Raw genomic sequence first — 16,029 nt, forward strand, 5'->3', positions numbered from 1 at the left:
TTTTTTTTTTGCGGGGCGAGTTGTACTTTTGAATAAAACCATTCATTTTACCCCATGGTGTACTGGAAAATGGGAAATACATTCCAAGTGCTGTGAAAATGTGAAAGGGGTTAAAGTGACTCACAATCTGCATACATTATTAAATAGATCTGAGACCGATTGAGATTGGTGTACTTACTTTGATGAACCTTGTCTGAGTGGCCATGTAATCCTGATAATAAAGTGATCATTTCATGGGTCCAGCATAAGAGTAAGCGTGCTGATGAAGTGTCTTCTGTCTCTGCCCATGCAGACTGACTGACAGATCCTCAGGGTCCCTCCTCTCTGCTGCGGAGAGGTCAGTACAAGCTGCAGTTGTCAGATTCGATGTGCAAAGACTGAATTCTAGCTCCTAATACAATCATATTTGTTTTAAGCTGCCTAAAGTAACTAGCCATTGAAACCTTTTCACTTTTTTTAATCTAAATAATCAGACATGTATATGGTAAATCATTCTGGTTGTTTATGACCTTTTTACACACTGCATTGCTATGCGGAGCGTTTCTGCACTCTCTCCAGACAGAATTTCTAATGTAAAGGGAACATCTGCGCAGATTCCTGCTGTCCGAGTGGCAAATAACATGTCCAGACTGTGAGTTGTGTGGTGGCAGCGGCTCTCCTGACCTGAACTCAACCACCTCGTAGTCACATGCCGTATGAGGCTGTTACCTTCGAGTCCGGAAATAGCTGTTCTTACATCCATGAAACATTTCTCATTAAAGTGACTGACCCCTTTCAGAAAATCCTTTTTTTCCTCAGGCTGCAGTTTATTTAAAAAAAAAAAAAAAACTGCCTTTACACACCCTCCCCAGGTCCAGTGCTCAGTGTCCTCCGATGCATCTGGTGTCACTTATTAAGTGCAGCTGCAGCCGATCACTGATCTCCGTGGCTCTGCCTGTGTACACGGGACACCACTCGGAGGCGCTGATCACTGATCTCCGTGGCTCTGCCTGTGTACACGGGACACCACACGGAGGCGCTGATCACTGATCTCCGTGGCTCTGCCTGTGTACACGGGACACCACTCGGAGGCGCTGATCACTGATCTCCGTGGCTCTGCCTGTGTACACGGGACACCACTCGGAGGCGCTGATTGGCTGTGATGCCGTCTACGTGACTTCAGCGTTGCAGCCAATAACTGTCAGCAGCGGTGGAGACTCCGCAATGGACCTAGACATGGTGAGTAAGCACGGTTTGCTTTTTTATAACAAATTGCGGCAGAGGATCTGGATTTTCCGAAAAGGGACGAGCCCTCTAACATAAGAATAGCTCATGAATACTGTGCAGATCTTCTCATAACTAGTGTTCCTTGGAAGCACCATTGTTTTCTCTCTCATCGGTTTCCTTGCACTTTTGCCTTTCAGTTGAGCCGGCTCAGCCGCCTTCAGCATCCAGCAGTGGTAATTCTGATGACACTATTCGGTCCATCCTGCAACAAGCGCGGCGAGAGATGGAGGCCCAGCAGGCTGCTTTTGAACCTGCCTTAAAGACGGCATCTTTATCCCAAGCTGACCTTGCCATCCTCTCTCCAAAACTAATTTCCACCACTGCTGTCTCTTCTGTGTCTACTTATTCTCCTCTAACCATGTCCCTGAAGAAACATACGTCTGTCTTAGACTCTGGTATCTCCACCTTACAAAACCTCTCTGGTGTCAAAAAAGAACCCCAGGAGACATCAGTGTTAGAAATTCATGGCATGTCGGAATCCACCCCGGGCATACTGCGGCATGTCAAAAACGAGCTGGGACGAGGTAGCGTTTGGAAAGACCATTGGTGGAGCACTGTCCAGCATGATCGAAGAAGCACTGCCCCAGCGGAAGACCCAAAACCAGAGGAGACCAACTGCACAAAGGAAAAACTGATCAATCAGAACAGGTCAGAACGGAACCAGCTCCAGGGACCATCGTCTTCATCAGATTACTGGAAAGAGTGGCCAAATGCAGAATCCCCCTACTCACAAAGCTCGGAAATTAGCATGACCGGAGCCAGCCGTAGCGAGACGCCACAAAACAGCCCACTGCCTTCTTCTCCTGTGGTCTCCATAGCCAAGCCAAGCAAACCGTCGGTCCCCCCGCTGACGCCGGAGCAGTACGAGGTGTACATGTACCAGGAGGTGGACACCATCGAGCTCACGCGGCAAGTCAAAGAGAAGCTTGCAAAAAACGGAATTTGCCAAAGGATATTTGGTGAAAAGGTAACCACCATGTCCATTATTTTCCCTTACCTTCTCGATTACAATGTTTCTATTTATTACCTGCAAAGCTTTCCAAAGAAAATCCTGGCTCAGGTCTCCGCTCCAAAGCTGTTCTGGATATAGTCATTGCTTGATTTGTCTCGATTTGGGCACACGCTAATAAATCATACAATGCGGCCGCTCACAGCCCGTTTTGGCAGAAGGTAGATGTTGTTCCTGGACTGTCAAAACGTGTACTTGACACAGATACGATAAATAAATGTTAGCGTTGGCACAGGACAACACAGCCAGACTGAAAAATTGCTGAAAGATGTTTTTTTTTTTTTCTTTCTTTTTAGTGAACATAGTTTTTTTTTTTTTTTTTCCTGAGCCCACAGACTCCTAGATAACATTGTCTGTGAATGTCCCAGAGCATGCAAGGTGGCGCCCCCTGTCTGTCACAGCCAAGATCCACTGCAGCCAGCGCTAATGTTAGGCAGTATTAACAGCATAGATCAGTCAGTGAAAGAAATAAGTTAATAATTCTGAATAATTAGCAGTTCTTGGATCATTGCAATGTTTTTTAAAGTAACTTTGAAGTAGGGGGTCAGATGAGGAATGCTAAATATGTCACCAGGCAGATGGCTGCAGTGCTACTCCGTGGGAACTACTGCCTGCCAGAGCATGCTCTTCTATGTTTATTGCATCTTCTTAAAGGGGCTGTCCACTTTGGGGCCCATTATTTCTTTTTTTTTACCACATAAATGCATCTCTTTCAGGTGAAAATATCATTTTTGTAATTGTAATCAGTGAGCTTATTCTGGCAGTCTGGTGGGAGAGTTTGTAGACCTGTTATCTGCCTTTTTCTGTGCTCGTCTTTATGACCACAGACCACATCAAAGTTGATTGTGCAGGGAAACAAAAGAACCTGTAAAGGCCAAGCGGTGCAAAATGTTTAATGAAGCCCAATTGCAAAAATAATTTTTAAAGGGAATCTTTCACCATCATCACCTGACACATGAACCCATGCCGGAGTAGGGTGGATATTAGGCCAGCTCTAATTAAGGTCCTCAAAGGCCAACTTTAGTCTCATGTGTATTGAGGCCTTAAATCACTCATGTGTTCCCTCGGTTCTTTCCCCAATACGTCCTGTATTAGAGATGCTATTCTCAGCACACATGATTTCTACGCGTCTTGTCCCTGCACGACCTACAACTGGATCTGCACCAAAAGGCTTGAAATGTATATATGTTTAAAGAGAATCTGTGACCGGGTGTTTGCTACCCCATCTGAGAACAGCATAACGTAGGGGCAGAGATGAGCGGCATAACTAGGCCTGGGCTCCATCGCTGGTTGGGTCCTTGTAGAGGAGTAAATCCTATAAGGACGTACGAGTTGCTTCACTCTCCCATTTTGTAGTAATGCCCCCATCTGGTAAATATGTCCCTCATCCTGGTATATATGATCATCATCCTGTGCCCCATCCTGGCATATTTGTTTCCCATCCTTGTACATTTGTTCCCTGTCCTGGTGTATACGGTATATTCCCCATCCTGGTGTATATATGTCTCCCATCCTGGGCACATCCTGGTATATTTATCCCTTATATTCTGAGTCCATCCTGTTCCCCATTTTGGGCTCAACCTGGTATCTATATCCCCCATCCTGGACCTATCGTGGTATATATGTCCCCCTATCCAGGTATAGATGTTCCCCATCCTGGTATATATATCCCTTATCCTGGACCCCATCCTGGTGATTATGTCCTTTTATCCTGTGCCCCATCCGGGTCTATAAACAATTATACTCGCCTTCCCTCCGCTCCCACGCTGTGTCCTCTTCTGACTTCAGCATGCCAGCGACAGGACGGCATGATGTCACTGCCATGCTCCCCCAGTCATGTGCACGTTGACTTCAGCTGCTGGCCTCTGATTGGCCGCCAGCGTGCATTGCAGCTCACGGACCTGGCAGGTCTCCAGCTGAACGTGTGTCCTCGGATGCACATCCAGTCAAGTTTTCATTAGTAAAGGCAGGCCCCCCACCCGCACAGGCGAACTGTGTGACCACGATTGTTACGCCCCTGGCAGAGACCCCAATCCCAGCGAAGCATCACTTATTGGGCTGCTTGCTGCAATTTTGATAAAAAACAGTTTTCTCTGCAGCAAATCTGCCAGTTCTCTGAATGCTGAGCCCTGAGTAACCCCGCCCACACCACTGATTGGCAGCTTTCTTTGTACACTGTGCATAGGCAGAAAGCTGCCAATCAGTGGTGTGGGCGGAGTTATACACTGGCTGTAGGATTACTAGTCCTCTAACAATAACCTTCTGCTGATAAAATACTGATTTTATCAAACCTACAGCAAGCACCCCAGTAAGTGATCCATGGCTAGGGATCTCTGTACATTCTGCTGCTCTCAGATTATTTAATAAAAAGCTTGTGACGGTTGCGGTAAATGAATGAATGAATCTCAGGAGATATTGTGTGCCATCTTCCCTTATAGCATGTCTCCATTATATAGGAGCCATGATCATACTCCATGATTAAACACATGTTTTGCATTTTCAGGTGCTGGGCTTGTCACAGGGCAGCGTCAGCGACATGCTGTCCCGGCCGAAACCATGGAGCAAGCTGACCCAGAAGGGCCGGGAGCCATTTATTAGAATGCAGCTGTGGCTGAACGGTGAACTGGGGCAGAGCGTCCTGCACTGCCAAGGACAGCAGCAAGGACAAGGTACTATAGCTATACAGCCGTGTGGTGCACACACTACCTGCGCCATCTCCGGCTCTGTGACTGTGGTGTAGCCGTAATGTCACCTTGGCTGATTCTCCCCGACATAGTGCTGAGCTCTTGTGCGGGAGGTGAGATTTGTTCTGCTCTTGGCGGGCTCCGAGTGCCATGTGTTTCAGTGCCCCGTGGCAAATAAAGCGCCGATCTCTAAAGATTCTTCCAGGGTTGACGTCTTTGCCACATCCTTTGCTGATCTACCTTTTCTTTCCATTTATAGCCCTGCAATCTGCAGTAACTCAGCAGGATTCTGTCATCGAAGGATGCCCAAGTTCAGGTACTTTATAGTTCCTCTTGGTTTGAACATGATCTCGGAGATTTGGGGCGAAACGTCTTAAGGGGATTTGTGATGTTTTGTCACATTCAGTCCAAGGTGCCGCGGAGTCATTTTCCTCAATGTAAACATCATTTTGTTTAGTTTTTTTGTTTTTGTTAGCAACGTTAATGTTCGAAGAGTTCAGAGGAGTTTATATTAGATTTTAGGAATATTATTAGAAATAATAGAACATTTTTTACCTTAGGGAACAATAAGGGATCGATAGTCACATTATTGATTGCAGCTTTCACTAAAATCATTACTTATCACAAGATGTCAAAAATCTTCTTACTTTCTCGTCATATAAGCATGCCCCTGTGGGCATGAGTGATGTGATTTGTAAGAGCCATGTCACCACTATCTCTGTGGAAATCTCATGGCTGGCGGGGATCTGGGTCACCGCTTGCTCCCTGGGCGTGTGCAGTGTGCCGATGATGCCGGAGAGCGCACACCTAACTTCATCGCGCATTCTCAGGGAAGCGGAGTACCTAAAAGATTTGAAAAAAAGCCAGCGGTGATGACGCTTTAATGTCATTGACGCCCACAAAGGTGTGCTATGGTGAGGAGGAGTCCAAGGAAATCAACTCTCTGCACACCTAATAGATTCCATTTATTTACTTTTTTAATCTTGTTTTTTTCCCAGTACTCACAATCTGTTTCCATGTCAGGCAGAAACTGTAACAGTGAGCCACAAGCTGCATTGCTAAGTATTGGGCAATTTTCTCCAACGGAGGATCTTACTGAAATTCTTCTTTACAGGCATATTGTACTGGTACATATAGATAAATCTACATATACCAGTAGATCTCTACGTACCTGTACTATATAGACAAAGTTATGGATTTTTTTCTGCCATTTAGGTACTAAAAAATGAAAACGATTACAAATAATCACATTTTTATATACTTTTTCAAAATAATTAGCACAAACCAGTAAATAACATGGAGCTATTTATCATTCCTGTAATCGTAACAACCTGTGCAATCCAGTCAATGTATTATTTATGGTGATTGTTAAATGGCGTGAATCTTACATAAAAGTAAAAAAAAAGTTATGGCTGACAAAAACTGAACATGAAACAGTAAAACAAACAAAATAAAAATGGCCATCTGAGGAAGTCCATTCTCGTTTTTGCTAGATCCACAATGGGTATGACAGATTAGGTTCAATCTATTTATTTCCTCTATTGGCTATTAATTAGTGGATTAATCCAATTTCTATCAGATATCTGTTTTTCCTTAACTGGGTAACTAGAGTTGTCTCTTGCAGATTTCATACTTGGGGCGATCAGATACCTGCCTGGGGTTCTGCTCCCAAAAAATGGCAAACAGCAGATTTTGCACTGAGCAGGCCGCAGCCAGCACAATGCAAGGGCAGCTCTAATGTACTAATTGGGCACATAGACAGGGGTTGTCTTCATGAGACAGCCCCTCTAAAGAGTAACCTGAACTTGCCAACAGATTCTTCATTCATTGAGACTAAATCAGAACAGGAATGGACGTGTCACAAAAAATACCGCCCTTCAGTCGTTTCTGATGATTCACAGGGTACAGATTGGGCATTGTACCGCCATGCTGGGGATGTATGACCGCGGGCCTGGGTACGGAAACATTATCAGAATGGAGCAATAAGCTCAGATTGATGGACAGCTCCTCCTCGAAATGAATGGACTTGTCCCAGAGAAGCGGCGATCTGTAACCTCACTAGATGACTTGAGCTGCGTATTGTTACTTTTAAAACTGTTTACCATGGACCTTTATTGTTCGTGTCACACTCGAAGGAGATACACACAAAAGTACTTTATTTTGGTTAGTGTCCTCTCATTATTAAACTGGAGGTGGAAAACTGCATTTGAAGTTCCAGCTGTGGGTGATCCCCAGGGACTCGGTCTTTCTTCTTTGTTCGTCTATATTCTGAGCTATCATCCATCATGTCTAACCTCATGCTGCTTAGCAGAAGACAAACCCATAGGAATAGAAACTCGTACAACAACAAAAGACAACCGCTAATTAAGGATGCCCCCCCCCAACACAACCACTACATACCTTGAATAATGGCTTATGCATTAGTGACTTAAATGTCCGCAGTATGTTTAGATCCGCTTAAAATAATGCAGAACACAAACAAAAGTCCGTTTTGTTAATGACATCACACGGCAATTAATCTTCTGGGTCCCATAGGATGAGACGGTGAAGATACAGCAGTTCAGGGGGAGGCTTACTTTATGAAGGTTGTTATAGTTGTCTCAATAAATCTGTGATACTTCTCAGTAGTTTTTTTTTTTTAATGTTTTGTGTGTGTGTATGTATATACACATAGAAAAAAATAATAGTTCAACCTGTACTTTGTTCTACTAAGAAAAAGTCAAGTTGTTGGCGGATGTAAAATTACTGCTATTGGAAAATTAATAACAGTCTTCAAGGGTTCAACTTAAAGGGGTCTTCCTCTAATAGGCATTCTTATCTCAGGAGGCACTTAGCAATGCATCATTCCTGAAGGCTGCTCCAAGAATGGGGGATGTCCAGTGTTTTTGAGTATCCTCTGCATTGGAAAAGTCTTTTAAATGATATATGGCCAGTTGGCAGCATATTGAAGGTTTACTCTGCTTAACCCCTTCTCGACCTTTGACGCACCGTATGCGTCATGAAAACCTGTGCCAATCTGACCTGTGACGCAGCATATGCGTCATGGTCAGATTGCGCTCCTGCAGACCGGGTGAAAGGGTTAACTGTAATTTCACCCGGCCTGCAGAGACAGGGGTAGTTGTACTTTAGCCCAGGGAGGGTGGCTTCGCCCCCCCGATCAAAATAAATCGATCGATCAAAATAAAAAAAGTAATAAATAACCCCCTCCCTTTATCACCCCCATAGGTAGGGACAATAATAAAATTAAGAATTTTTTTTTCTTTGCCCCACTAGGGTTAGGGTTGGTTCACACTGCGTCTAAGCAGTCCGTTAGACGGACTACGTTACTCCAAGGCATAAACGCGGTGTAACGTAGTCCGTTACGGCCACCATTGACAGCAATGTCGGACGCATCACTAGCGCACGCTCACAATAGTCGTGCGCTAGGGATGTGCCGTCATTGAGTGACGGACCCGGAGACGCGGGCTGCAGCGTTTCCGGGTCCGTCACTGCTAGCGCAAATAGAGCTAGCAGATGCTTTATCTGCGCTAGCGCGATGCAGACGTCGGCACTTGCGCTAGCAGCAGCCCGTTAGCGTATGTGCTGAATGGGCTGCTGCTATCGCAGTGTGAACCTGGCATTATGGTTAGGGTTACGGCTAGAATTAGGGTTAGAACTAGGGTTAGGGTTAGAATTGGGCTATGTGCACACGGTGCGGATTTGGCTGTGGATCTGCAGCGGATTTGGCTGAGGATGCGCAGCGGATTGGCCGCTGCGGATTCGTAGTAGTTTTCCATCAGGTTTACAGTACCATGTAAACCTATGGAAAACCAAATCCGCTGTGCCCATGGTGCGGAAAATACCGCGCGGGAACGCTGTGTTGTATTTTCCGCAGCATGTCAATTCTTTGTGCGGATTCCGCAGCATTTTACACCTGTTCCTCAATAGGAATCCACAGGTGAAATCCGCACAAAAAACACTGGAAATCCGCGGTAAATCCGCAGGTAAAATGCAGTGCCTTTTACCTGCGGATTTTTAAAAAATGGTGCGGAAAAATCTCACACGAATCTGCAATGTGGGCACATAGCCTTAGGGTTGGAATTAGGCCTAGGGTTGGAAATAGGGTTAAGATTAGGCTGTGGTTAGGGTTGGGATTAGGGTTAGGGTTAGGGTTGGGATTAGGGTTAGGGGTGTGTTGGGGTTAGGGTGTGTTGGGGTTAGGGTTGTGATTAGGGTTATGGCTAGAGTTGGGATTAGGGTTAGGGGTGTGTTGGGGTTAGTGTTGGAGTTAGAATTGAGGGGTTTCCACTTTTACGGCACATCAGGGGTCTCCAAATGCAACATGGCGCCACCATTGATTCCAGTCAATCTTGCATTCAAAAAGTCAAATGGTGCTCCCTCACTTCTGAGCCCCGACGTGCGCCCAAACAAACATAATTTTTGAGGAAAGAAAAATGATTTTTTATTTTCACGGCTCTGCGTTGTAAACTTCTGTGAAGTACTTGGGGGTTCAAAGTGCTCACTACATATCTAGATAAGTTCCTTGGGGGTCTAGTTTCCAAAATGTGGTCACTTGTGGGGGGTTTCTACTGTTTAGGCACATCAGGGGCTCTGCAAACGCAACGTGACGCCCGCAGACCATTACATCAAGTCTGCATTTCAAAAGTCACTACTTCCCTTCCGAGCCCCGACGTGTGCCCAAACAGTGGTTTACCCCCACATATGGGGTATCAGTGTACTCAGGAGAAACTGGACAACAACTATTGGTGTCCAATTTCTCCTGTTACCCTTGTGAAAATAAAAAATTGCTTGCTAAAACATCATTTTTGAGGAAAGAAAAATGATTTTATTTTCACAGCTCTGCGTTGTAAACTTCTGTGAAGCACTTGGGGGTTCAAAGTGCTCACCACATATCTAGATAAGTTCCTTGGGGGGTCTAGTTTCTAAAATGTGGTCACTTGGGGGTTTCTACTGTTTAGGCACATCAAGGGCTCTGCAAACGCAACGTGACGCCCGCAGACCATTCCATCAAAGTCTGCATTTCAAAAGTCACTACTTCCCTTCCGAGCCCCGACGTGTGCCCAAACAGTGGTTCCCCCCCACATATGGGGTATCAGCGTACTCAGGACAAACTGGACAACAACTTTTTGCGTCCAATTTCTCCTGTTACTCTTGTGAAAATAAAAAATTGTGGGCTAAAAAATAATTTTTGAGGAAAGAAAAATGATTTTTTATTTTCATGATTCTGCGTTATAAACTTCTGTGAAGCACTTGAGGGTTTAAAGTGGTCACCGCACATCTAGATTAGTTCCTTTGGAGGTCTCGTTTCCAAAATGGGGTCACATGTGGGGAAGCTCCAATGTTTAGGCACACAGGGGCTCTCCAAACGCGACATGGTGTCCGCTAAAGAGTGGAGCCAATTTTTCATTCAAAAAGTCAAATGGCGCTCCTTCCATTCCAAGCCCTGCCGTGTGCCCAAACAGTGGTTTACCCCCACATGTGAGGTATCAGTGTACTCAGGAGAAATTGCCCAATACATTTTAGGATCCATTTTATCCTGTTTCCCATGTGAAAATTAAAAAAAAATTTAGGCTAAAAGAAATTTTTTGTGAAAAAAAAGTACTTTTTCATTTTTACGGATCAATTTGTGAAGCACCTGGGTGTTCAACGTGCTCACTATGTATCTAGAGAAGCTCCTTGGGGGGGTCTAGTTTCCAAAATGGGGTCACTTGTGGGCGAGCTCCAATGTTTAGGCACACAGGGGCTCTCCAAACGCAACATGGTGTCCGCTAACGATTGGAGCTAATTTTTCATTCAAAAAGTCAAATGGCGCTCCTTCCCTTCCGAGCCTTGCCGTGTGCACAAACAGTGGTTTGTGACCACATATGAGGTATCAATGTACTCAGGAGAAATTGCCCAACACATTTTAGGATCCATTTTATCCTGTTTCCCATGTGAAAATTAAAAAAAAATTAGGCTAAAAGAAATTTTTTGTGAAAAAAAAGTACTTTTTCATTTTTACGGATCAATTTGTGAAGCACCTGGGGGTTCAAAGTGCTCACTATGTATCTAGAGAAGCTCCTTGGGGGGTGTAGTTTCCAAAATGGGGTCACTTGTGGGGGAGCTCCAATGTTTAGGCACACAGGGGCTCTCCAAATGCGACATGGTGTCCGCTAAGGATTGGAGCCAATTTTTCATTGAAAAAGTCAAATGGCGCTCCTTCCCTTCCGAGCCCTGTCGTGCGCCCAAACAGTGGTTCCCCCCCACATATGGGGTATCGGTGTACTCAGGACAAATTGTACAATAACTTTTGGTGTCCAGTTTCTCTTTTTACCCTTGGGAAAATAAAAAAATTGTTGCTAAAACATCATTTTTGTGACTAAAAGTTAAATGTTCGTTTTTTCCTTCCATGTTGCTTCTGCTGCTGTGAAGCACCTGAAGGGTTAATAAACTTCTTGAATGTGGTTTTGAGTACCTTGAGGGGTGCAGTTTTTAGAATGGTGTCACTTTTGGGTATTTTCAGCCATACAGACCCCTCAAACTGACTTCAAATGTGAGGTGGTCCCTAAAAAAATGGTTTTGTAAATTTTGCTGTAAAAATGAGAAATCGCTGGTCAAATTTTAACCCTTATAACTTCCTAGCAAAAAAAAAAAAATTGGTTCCAAAATTGTGCTGATGTAAAGTAGACATGTGGGTAATATTATTTATTAACTATTTTGTGTCACATAACTCTCTCGTTTAAAAGAATAAAAGTACAAAATATGAAAATTGCTAAATTTTCAAAATGTGAGCCAAATTTCCATTTTTTTCACAAATAAACGCAAAAATTATCGACCTAAATCTACCACTAAGATGAAGCCCAATATGTCACGAAAAAACAATCTCAGAACTGCTAGGATTCGTTGAAGCGTTCCTGAGTTATTACCTCATAAAGGGACACTGGTCAGAATTACAAAAAACGGCCAGGTCTTTAAGGTCAAAATAGGCTGGGTCATGAAGGGGTTAATGGGGTTGTCCAGCAAATATAATATTTTTTTCCAATGGGGTAGACCTTTGTGAAAAAAAAATTAAAGCTCGTTACTTTCCTTCTTGATCTCCCTCGTAGGTTTACTGCCTGGTTGACTCAATAGAAAGGCAGAAAATGCCCACTCAGCCAATCACTTGTCTTAGCAGCCAGTAAGTGATGCTATAAGGGGGATGCTCCATCTTATGTATAGTTGAATTAATCTATTTACCCTTTAGCTATACATTACATATAGCATCCACCTTATTTGTGGCAATTTTCTACTTTGCAATTACACTGGGCGTTTGAGGATATTTTTTACTATTTACTAAATAAAACATTGCTATTTAATAGGGCAACATCTATTAGATGACTGCTTTAACCCCTCTGTGACCTTAGACGTACTATCCCGTCGAGGTGCCCTGGGCTTATCTGACCCTGGACGGGATAGTACGTCATAGCCGATCGGCCGCGCTCACGGGGGGAGCGCGGCCGATCGCGGCCGGGTGTCAGCTGCTTATCGCAGCTGACATCCGGCACTATGTGCCAGGAGCGGTCACGGACCGCCCCCGGCACATTAACCCCTGGCACACCGCGATCAAAGATGATCGCGATGTGCCGGCGGTACAGGGAAGCACCGCGCAGGGAGGGGGCTCCCTGCGGGCTTCCCTGAGCCCCCCGCAGCAACGCGATGTGATCGCGTTGCTGCGAGGGTCTCCTCACCTCCCTCCCTGCTCGAGCCCCGGATCCAAGATGGCCGCGGATCCGGGTCCTGCAGGGAGGGAGGTGGCTTCACAGAGCCTGCTCAGAGCAGGCACTGTGAAGCAGCCTGCACTCCTATCAGATCAGTGATCTGACAGAGTGCTGTGCAAACTGTCAGATCACTGATCTGTGATGTCCCCCCCTGGGACAAAGTAAAAAAGTAAAAAAAAAAATTTCCAAATGTGTAAAAAAAATAAAAAAAAATATTCCAAAATAATGAAAAAAAAAAAAAAATATTATTCCCATAAATACATTTCTTCATCTAAATAAAAAAAAAAAAACAATAAAAGTACACATATTTAGTATCGCCGCGTCCGTAACGGCCCGACCTATAAAACTGGCCCACTAGTTAACCCCTTCAGTAAACACCGTAAGAAAAAAAAAAAAAAAACGAGGCAAAAAACAACGCTTTATTATCATACCGCCGAACAAAAAGTGGAATAACACGCGATCAAAAGGACAGATATAAATAACCATGGTACCGCTGAAAGCGTCATATTGTCCCGCAAAAAAAGAGCCGCCATACAGCATCATCAGCATAAAAATAAAAAAGTTATAGTCCTGAGAATAAAGCGATGCAAAAATAATTATTTTTTCTGTAAAATAGTTTTTATCGTATAAAAGCACCAAACCATAAAAAAATGATATAAATGAGGTATCGCTGTAATCGTACTGACCCGAAGAATAAAACTGATTTATCAATTTTACCAAACGCGGAACGGTATAAACGCCTCCCCCAATAGAAATTCATGAATAGCTGGCTTTTGGTCATTCTTCCTCACAAAAATCGGAATAAAAAGCGATAAAAAAATGTCACGTGCCCAAAAATGTTTTCAATAAAAACGTCAACTCGTCCCGCAAAAAACAAGACCTCACATGACTCTGTGGACCAAAATATGGAAAAATTATAGCTCTCAAAATGTGGTATTGCAAAAAATATTTTTTGCAATAAAAAGGGTCTTTCAGTGTGTGACGGCTGCCAATCATAAAAATCCGCTAAAAAACTCGCTATAAAAGTAAATCAAACCCCCCTTCATCACCCCCTTAGTTAGGGAAAAATAAAAAAAAATGTATTTATTTCCATTTTCCCATTAGGGCTAGGGTTAGGGCTAGGGTTAGGGCTAGGGTTAGGGCTAGGGTTAGGGCTAGGGTTAGGGTTAGGGTTAGGGCTAGGGTTAGGGCTAGGGTTAGGGCTAGGGTTAGGGCTAGGGTTAGGGCTAGGGCTAGGGTTAGGGCTAGGGTTAGGGCTAGGGTTAGGGCTAGGGTTAGGGCTAGGGTTAGGGTTAGGGCTAGGGTTAGGGCTAGGATTAGGGTTAGGGTTAGGGTTGGGGCTACAGTTAGGGTTGGGGCTAAAGTTAGGGTTAGGGTTTAGATTACATTTACAGTTGGGAATAGGGTTGGGATTAGGGTTAGGGGTGTGTCAGGGTTAGAGGTGTGGTTAGGGTTACCGTTGGAATTAGGGTTAGGGGTGTGTTTAGATTAGGGTTTCAGTTATAATTGGGGGGTTTCCACTGTTTCGGCACATCAGGGGCTCTCCAAACACGACATGGCGTCCGATCTCAATTCCAGCCAATTCTGCGTTGAAAAAGTAAAACAGTGCTCCTTCCCTTCCGAGCTCTCCTGTGTGCCCAAACAGGGGTTTACCCCAACATATGGGGTATCAGCGTACTCAGGACAAATTGGACAACAACTTTTGTGGACCAATTTCTCCTGTTACCCTTGGGAAAATACAAAACTGGGGGCTAAAAAATAATTTTTGTGGGAAAACAAAAAGATTTTTTATTTTCACGGCTCTGCGTTATAAACTGTAGTGAAACACTTGGGGGTTCAAAGTTCTCACAACACATCTAGATAAGTTCATTGAGGGGTCTAGTTTCCAATATGGGGTCACTTGTGGGGGGTTTCTACTGTTTAGGTACATTAGGGGCTCTGCAAACGCAATGTGACGCCTGCAGACCAATCCATCTAAGTCTGCATTCCAAATGATGCTCCTTCCCTTCCGAGCCCTCCCATGCGCCCAAACGGTGGTTCCCCCCCACATATCGGGTATCAGCGTACTCAGGACAAATTGGACAACAACTTTTGTGGACCAATTTCTCCTGTTACCCTTGGGAAAATACAAAACTGGGGGCTAAAAAATAATTTTTGTGGGAAAACAAAAAGATTTTTTATTTTCACGGCTCTGCGTTATAAACTGTAGTGAAACACTTGGGGGTTCAAAGTTCTCACAACACATCTAGATAAGTTCATTGAGGGGTCTAGTTTCCAATATGGGGTCACTTGTGGGGGGTTTCTACTGTTTAGGTACATTAGGGGCTCTGCAAACGCAATGTGACGCCTGCAGACCAATCCATCTAAGTCTGCATTCCAAATGATGCTCCTTCCCTTCCGAGCCCTCCCATGCGCCCAAACGGTGGTTCCCCCCCACATATCGGGTATCAGCGTACTCAGGACAAATTGGACAACAACATTTAGGGTCCAATTTCTCCTGCTAACCTTGGAAAAATACAAAACTGGGGGCTAAAATATAATTTTTGTGGAAAAAAAAATATTTTTTATTTGCATGGCTCTGCGTTATAAACTGTAGTGAAATACTTGGGGGTTCAAAGCTCTCACAACACATCAAGATGAGTTCCTTAGGGGGTCTACTTTCCAAAATGGTGTCACTTGTGGGGGGTTTCTACTGTTTAGGTACATTAGGGGCTCTGCAAACGCAATGTGACGCCTGCAGACCATTCCATCTAAGTCTGCATTCCAAATGGCGCTCCTTCCCTTCCGAACCCTCCCATGCGCCCAAACGGTGGTTCCCCCCCACATATGGGGTATCAGCGTACTCAGGACAAATTGGACAACAACTTTTGTGGTCCAATTTCTCCTCTTACCCTAGGGAAAATACAAAACTGGGGGCTAAAAAATAATTTTTGTGGGAAAAAAATTTTGTTTTATTTTTATGGCTCTGCATTATAAACTTCTGTGAAGCCCTTGGTGGGTCAAAGTGCTCACCACACATCCAGATAAGTTCCTTAGGGGGTCTACTTTCCAAAATGGTGTCACTTGTGGGGGGTTTCAATGTTTAGGCACATCAGTGGCTCTCCAAACGCAACATGGCGTCCCATCTCAATTCCTGTCAATTTTGCATTGAAAAGTCAAACGGCGCTCCTTCCCTTCCGAGCTCTCCCATGCGCCCAAACAGTGGTTTACTGCCACATATGGGGTATCAGCGTACTCGGGACAAATTGGACAACAACTTTTGAGGTCCAATTTCTTCTCTTACCCTTGGAAAAATAAAAAATTGGGGGCAAAAATATAATTTTTGTGAAAAAAT

At 44.3% G+C, this 16,029-nt stretch overlaps 1 protein-coding gene across 3 annotated transcripts in view; it reads left to right on the plus strand.

The window, feature by feature from the left end:
- Positions 1–16,029, plus strand: part of CUX1 (cut like homeobox 1) — a 484,034-nt gene that overhangs the window by 315,233 nt on the left and 152,772 nt on the right. For 2 of the 3 annotated variants that reach the window (XM_069761313.1, XM_069761314.1), the window contains 3 exons: positions 1,404–2,233; positions 4,779–4,944; positions 5,219–5,275. The exons of the other annotated variant lie outside the window; for it this stretch is intronic. In XM_069761313.1, coding sequence (XP_069617414.1) covers positions 1,404–2,233; positions 4,779–4,944; positions 5,219–5,275 — 1,053 coding nt within the window. The remainder of the gene's footprint in view (positions 1–1,403; positions 2,234–4,778; positions 4,945–5,218; positions 5,276–16,029) is intronic. 3 annotated transcript variants of the gene reach the window in all.

Source organism: Ranitomeya imitator, chromosome 3, assembly GCF_032444005.1.
Source record: "Ranitomeya imitator isolate aRanImi1 chromosome 3, aRanImi1.pri, whole genome shotgun sequence".
NCBI classification, from domain to species: domain Eukaryota; kingdom Metazoa; phylum Chordata; class Amphibia; order Anura; family Dendrobatidae; genus Ranitomeya; species Ranitomeya imitator.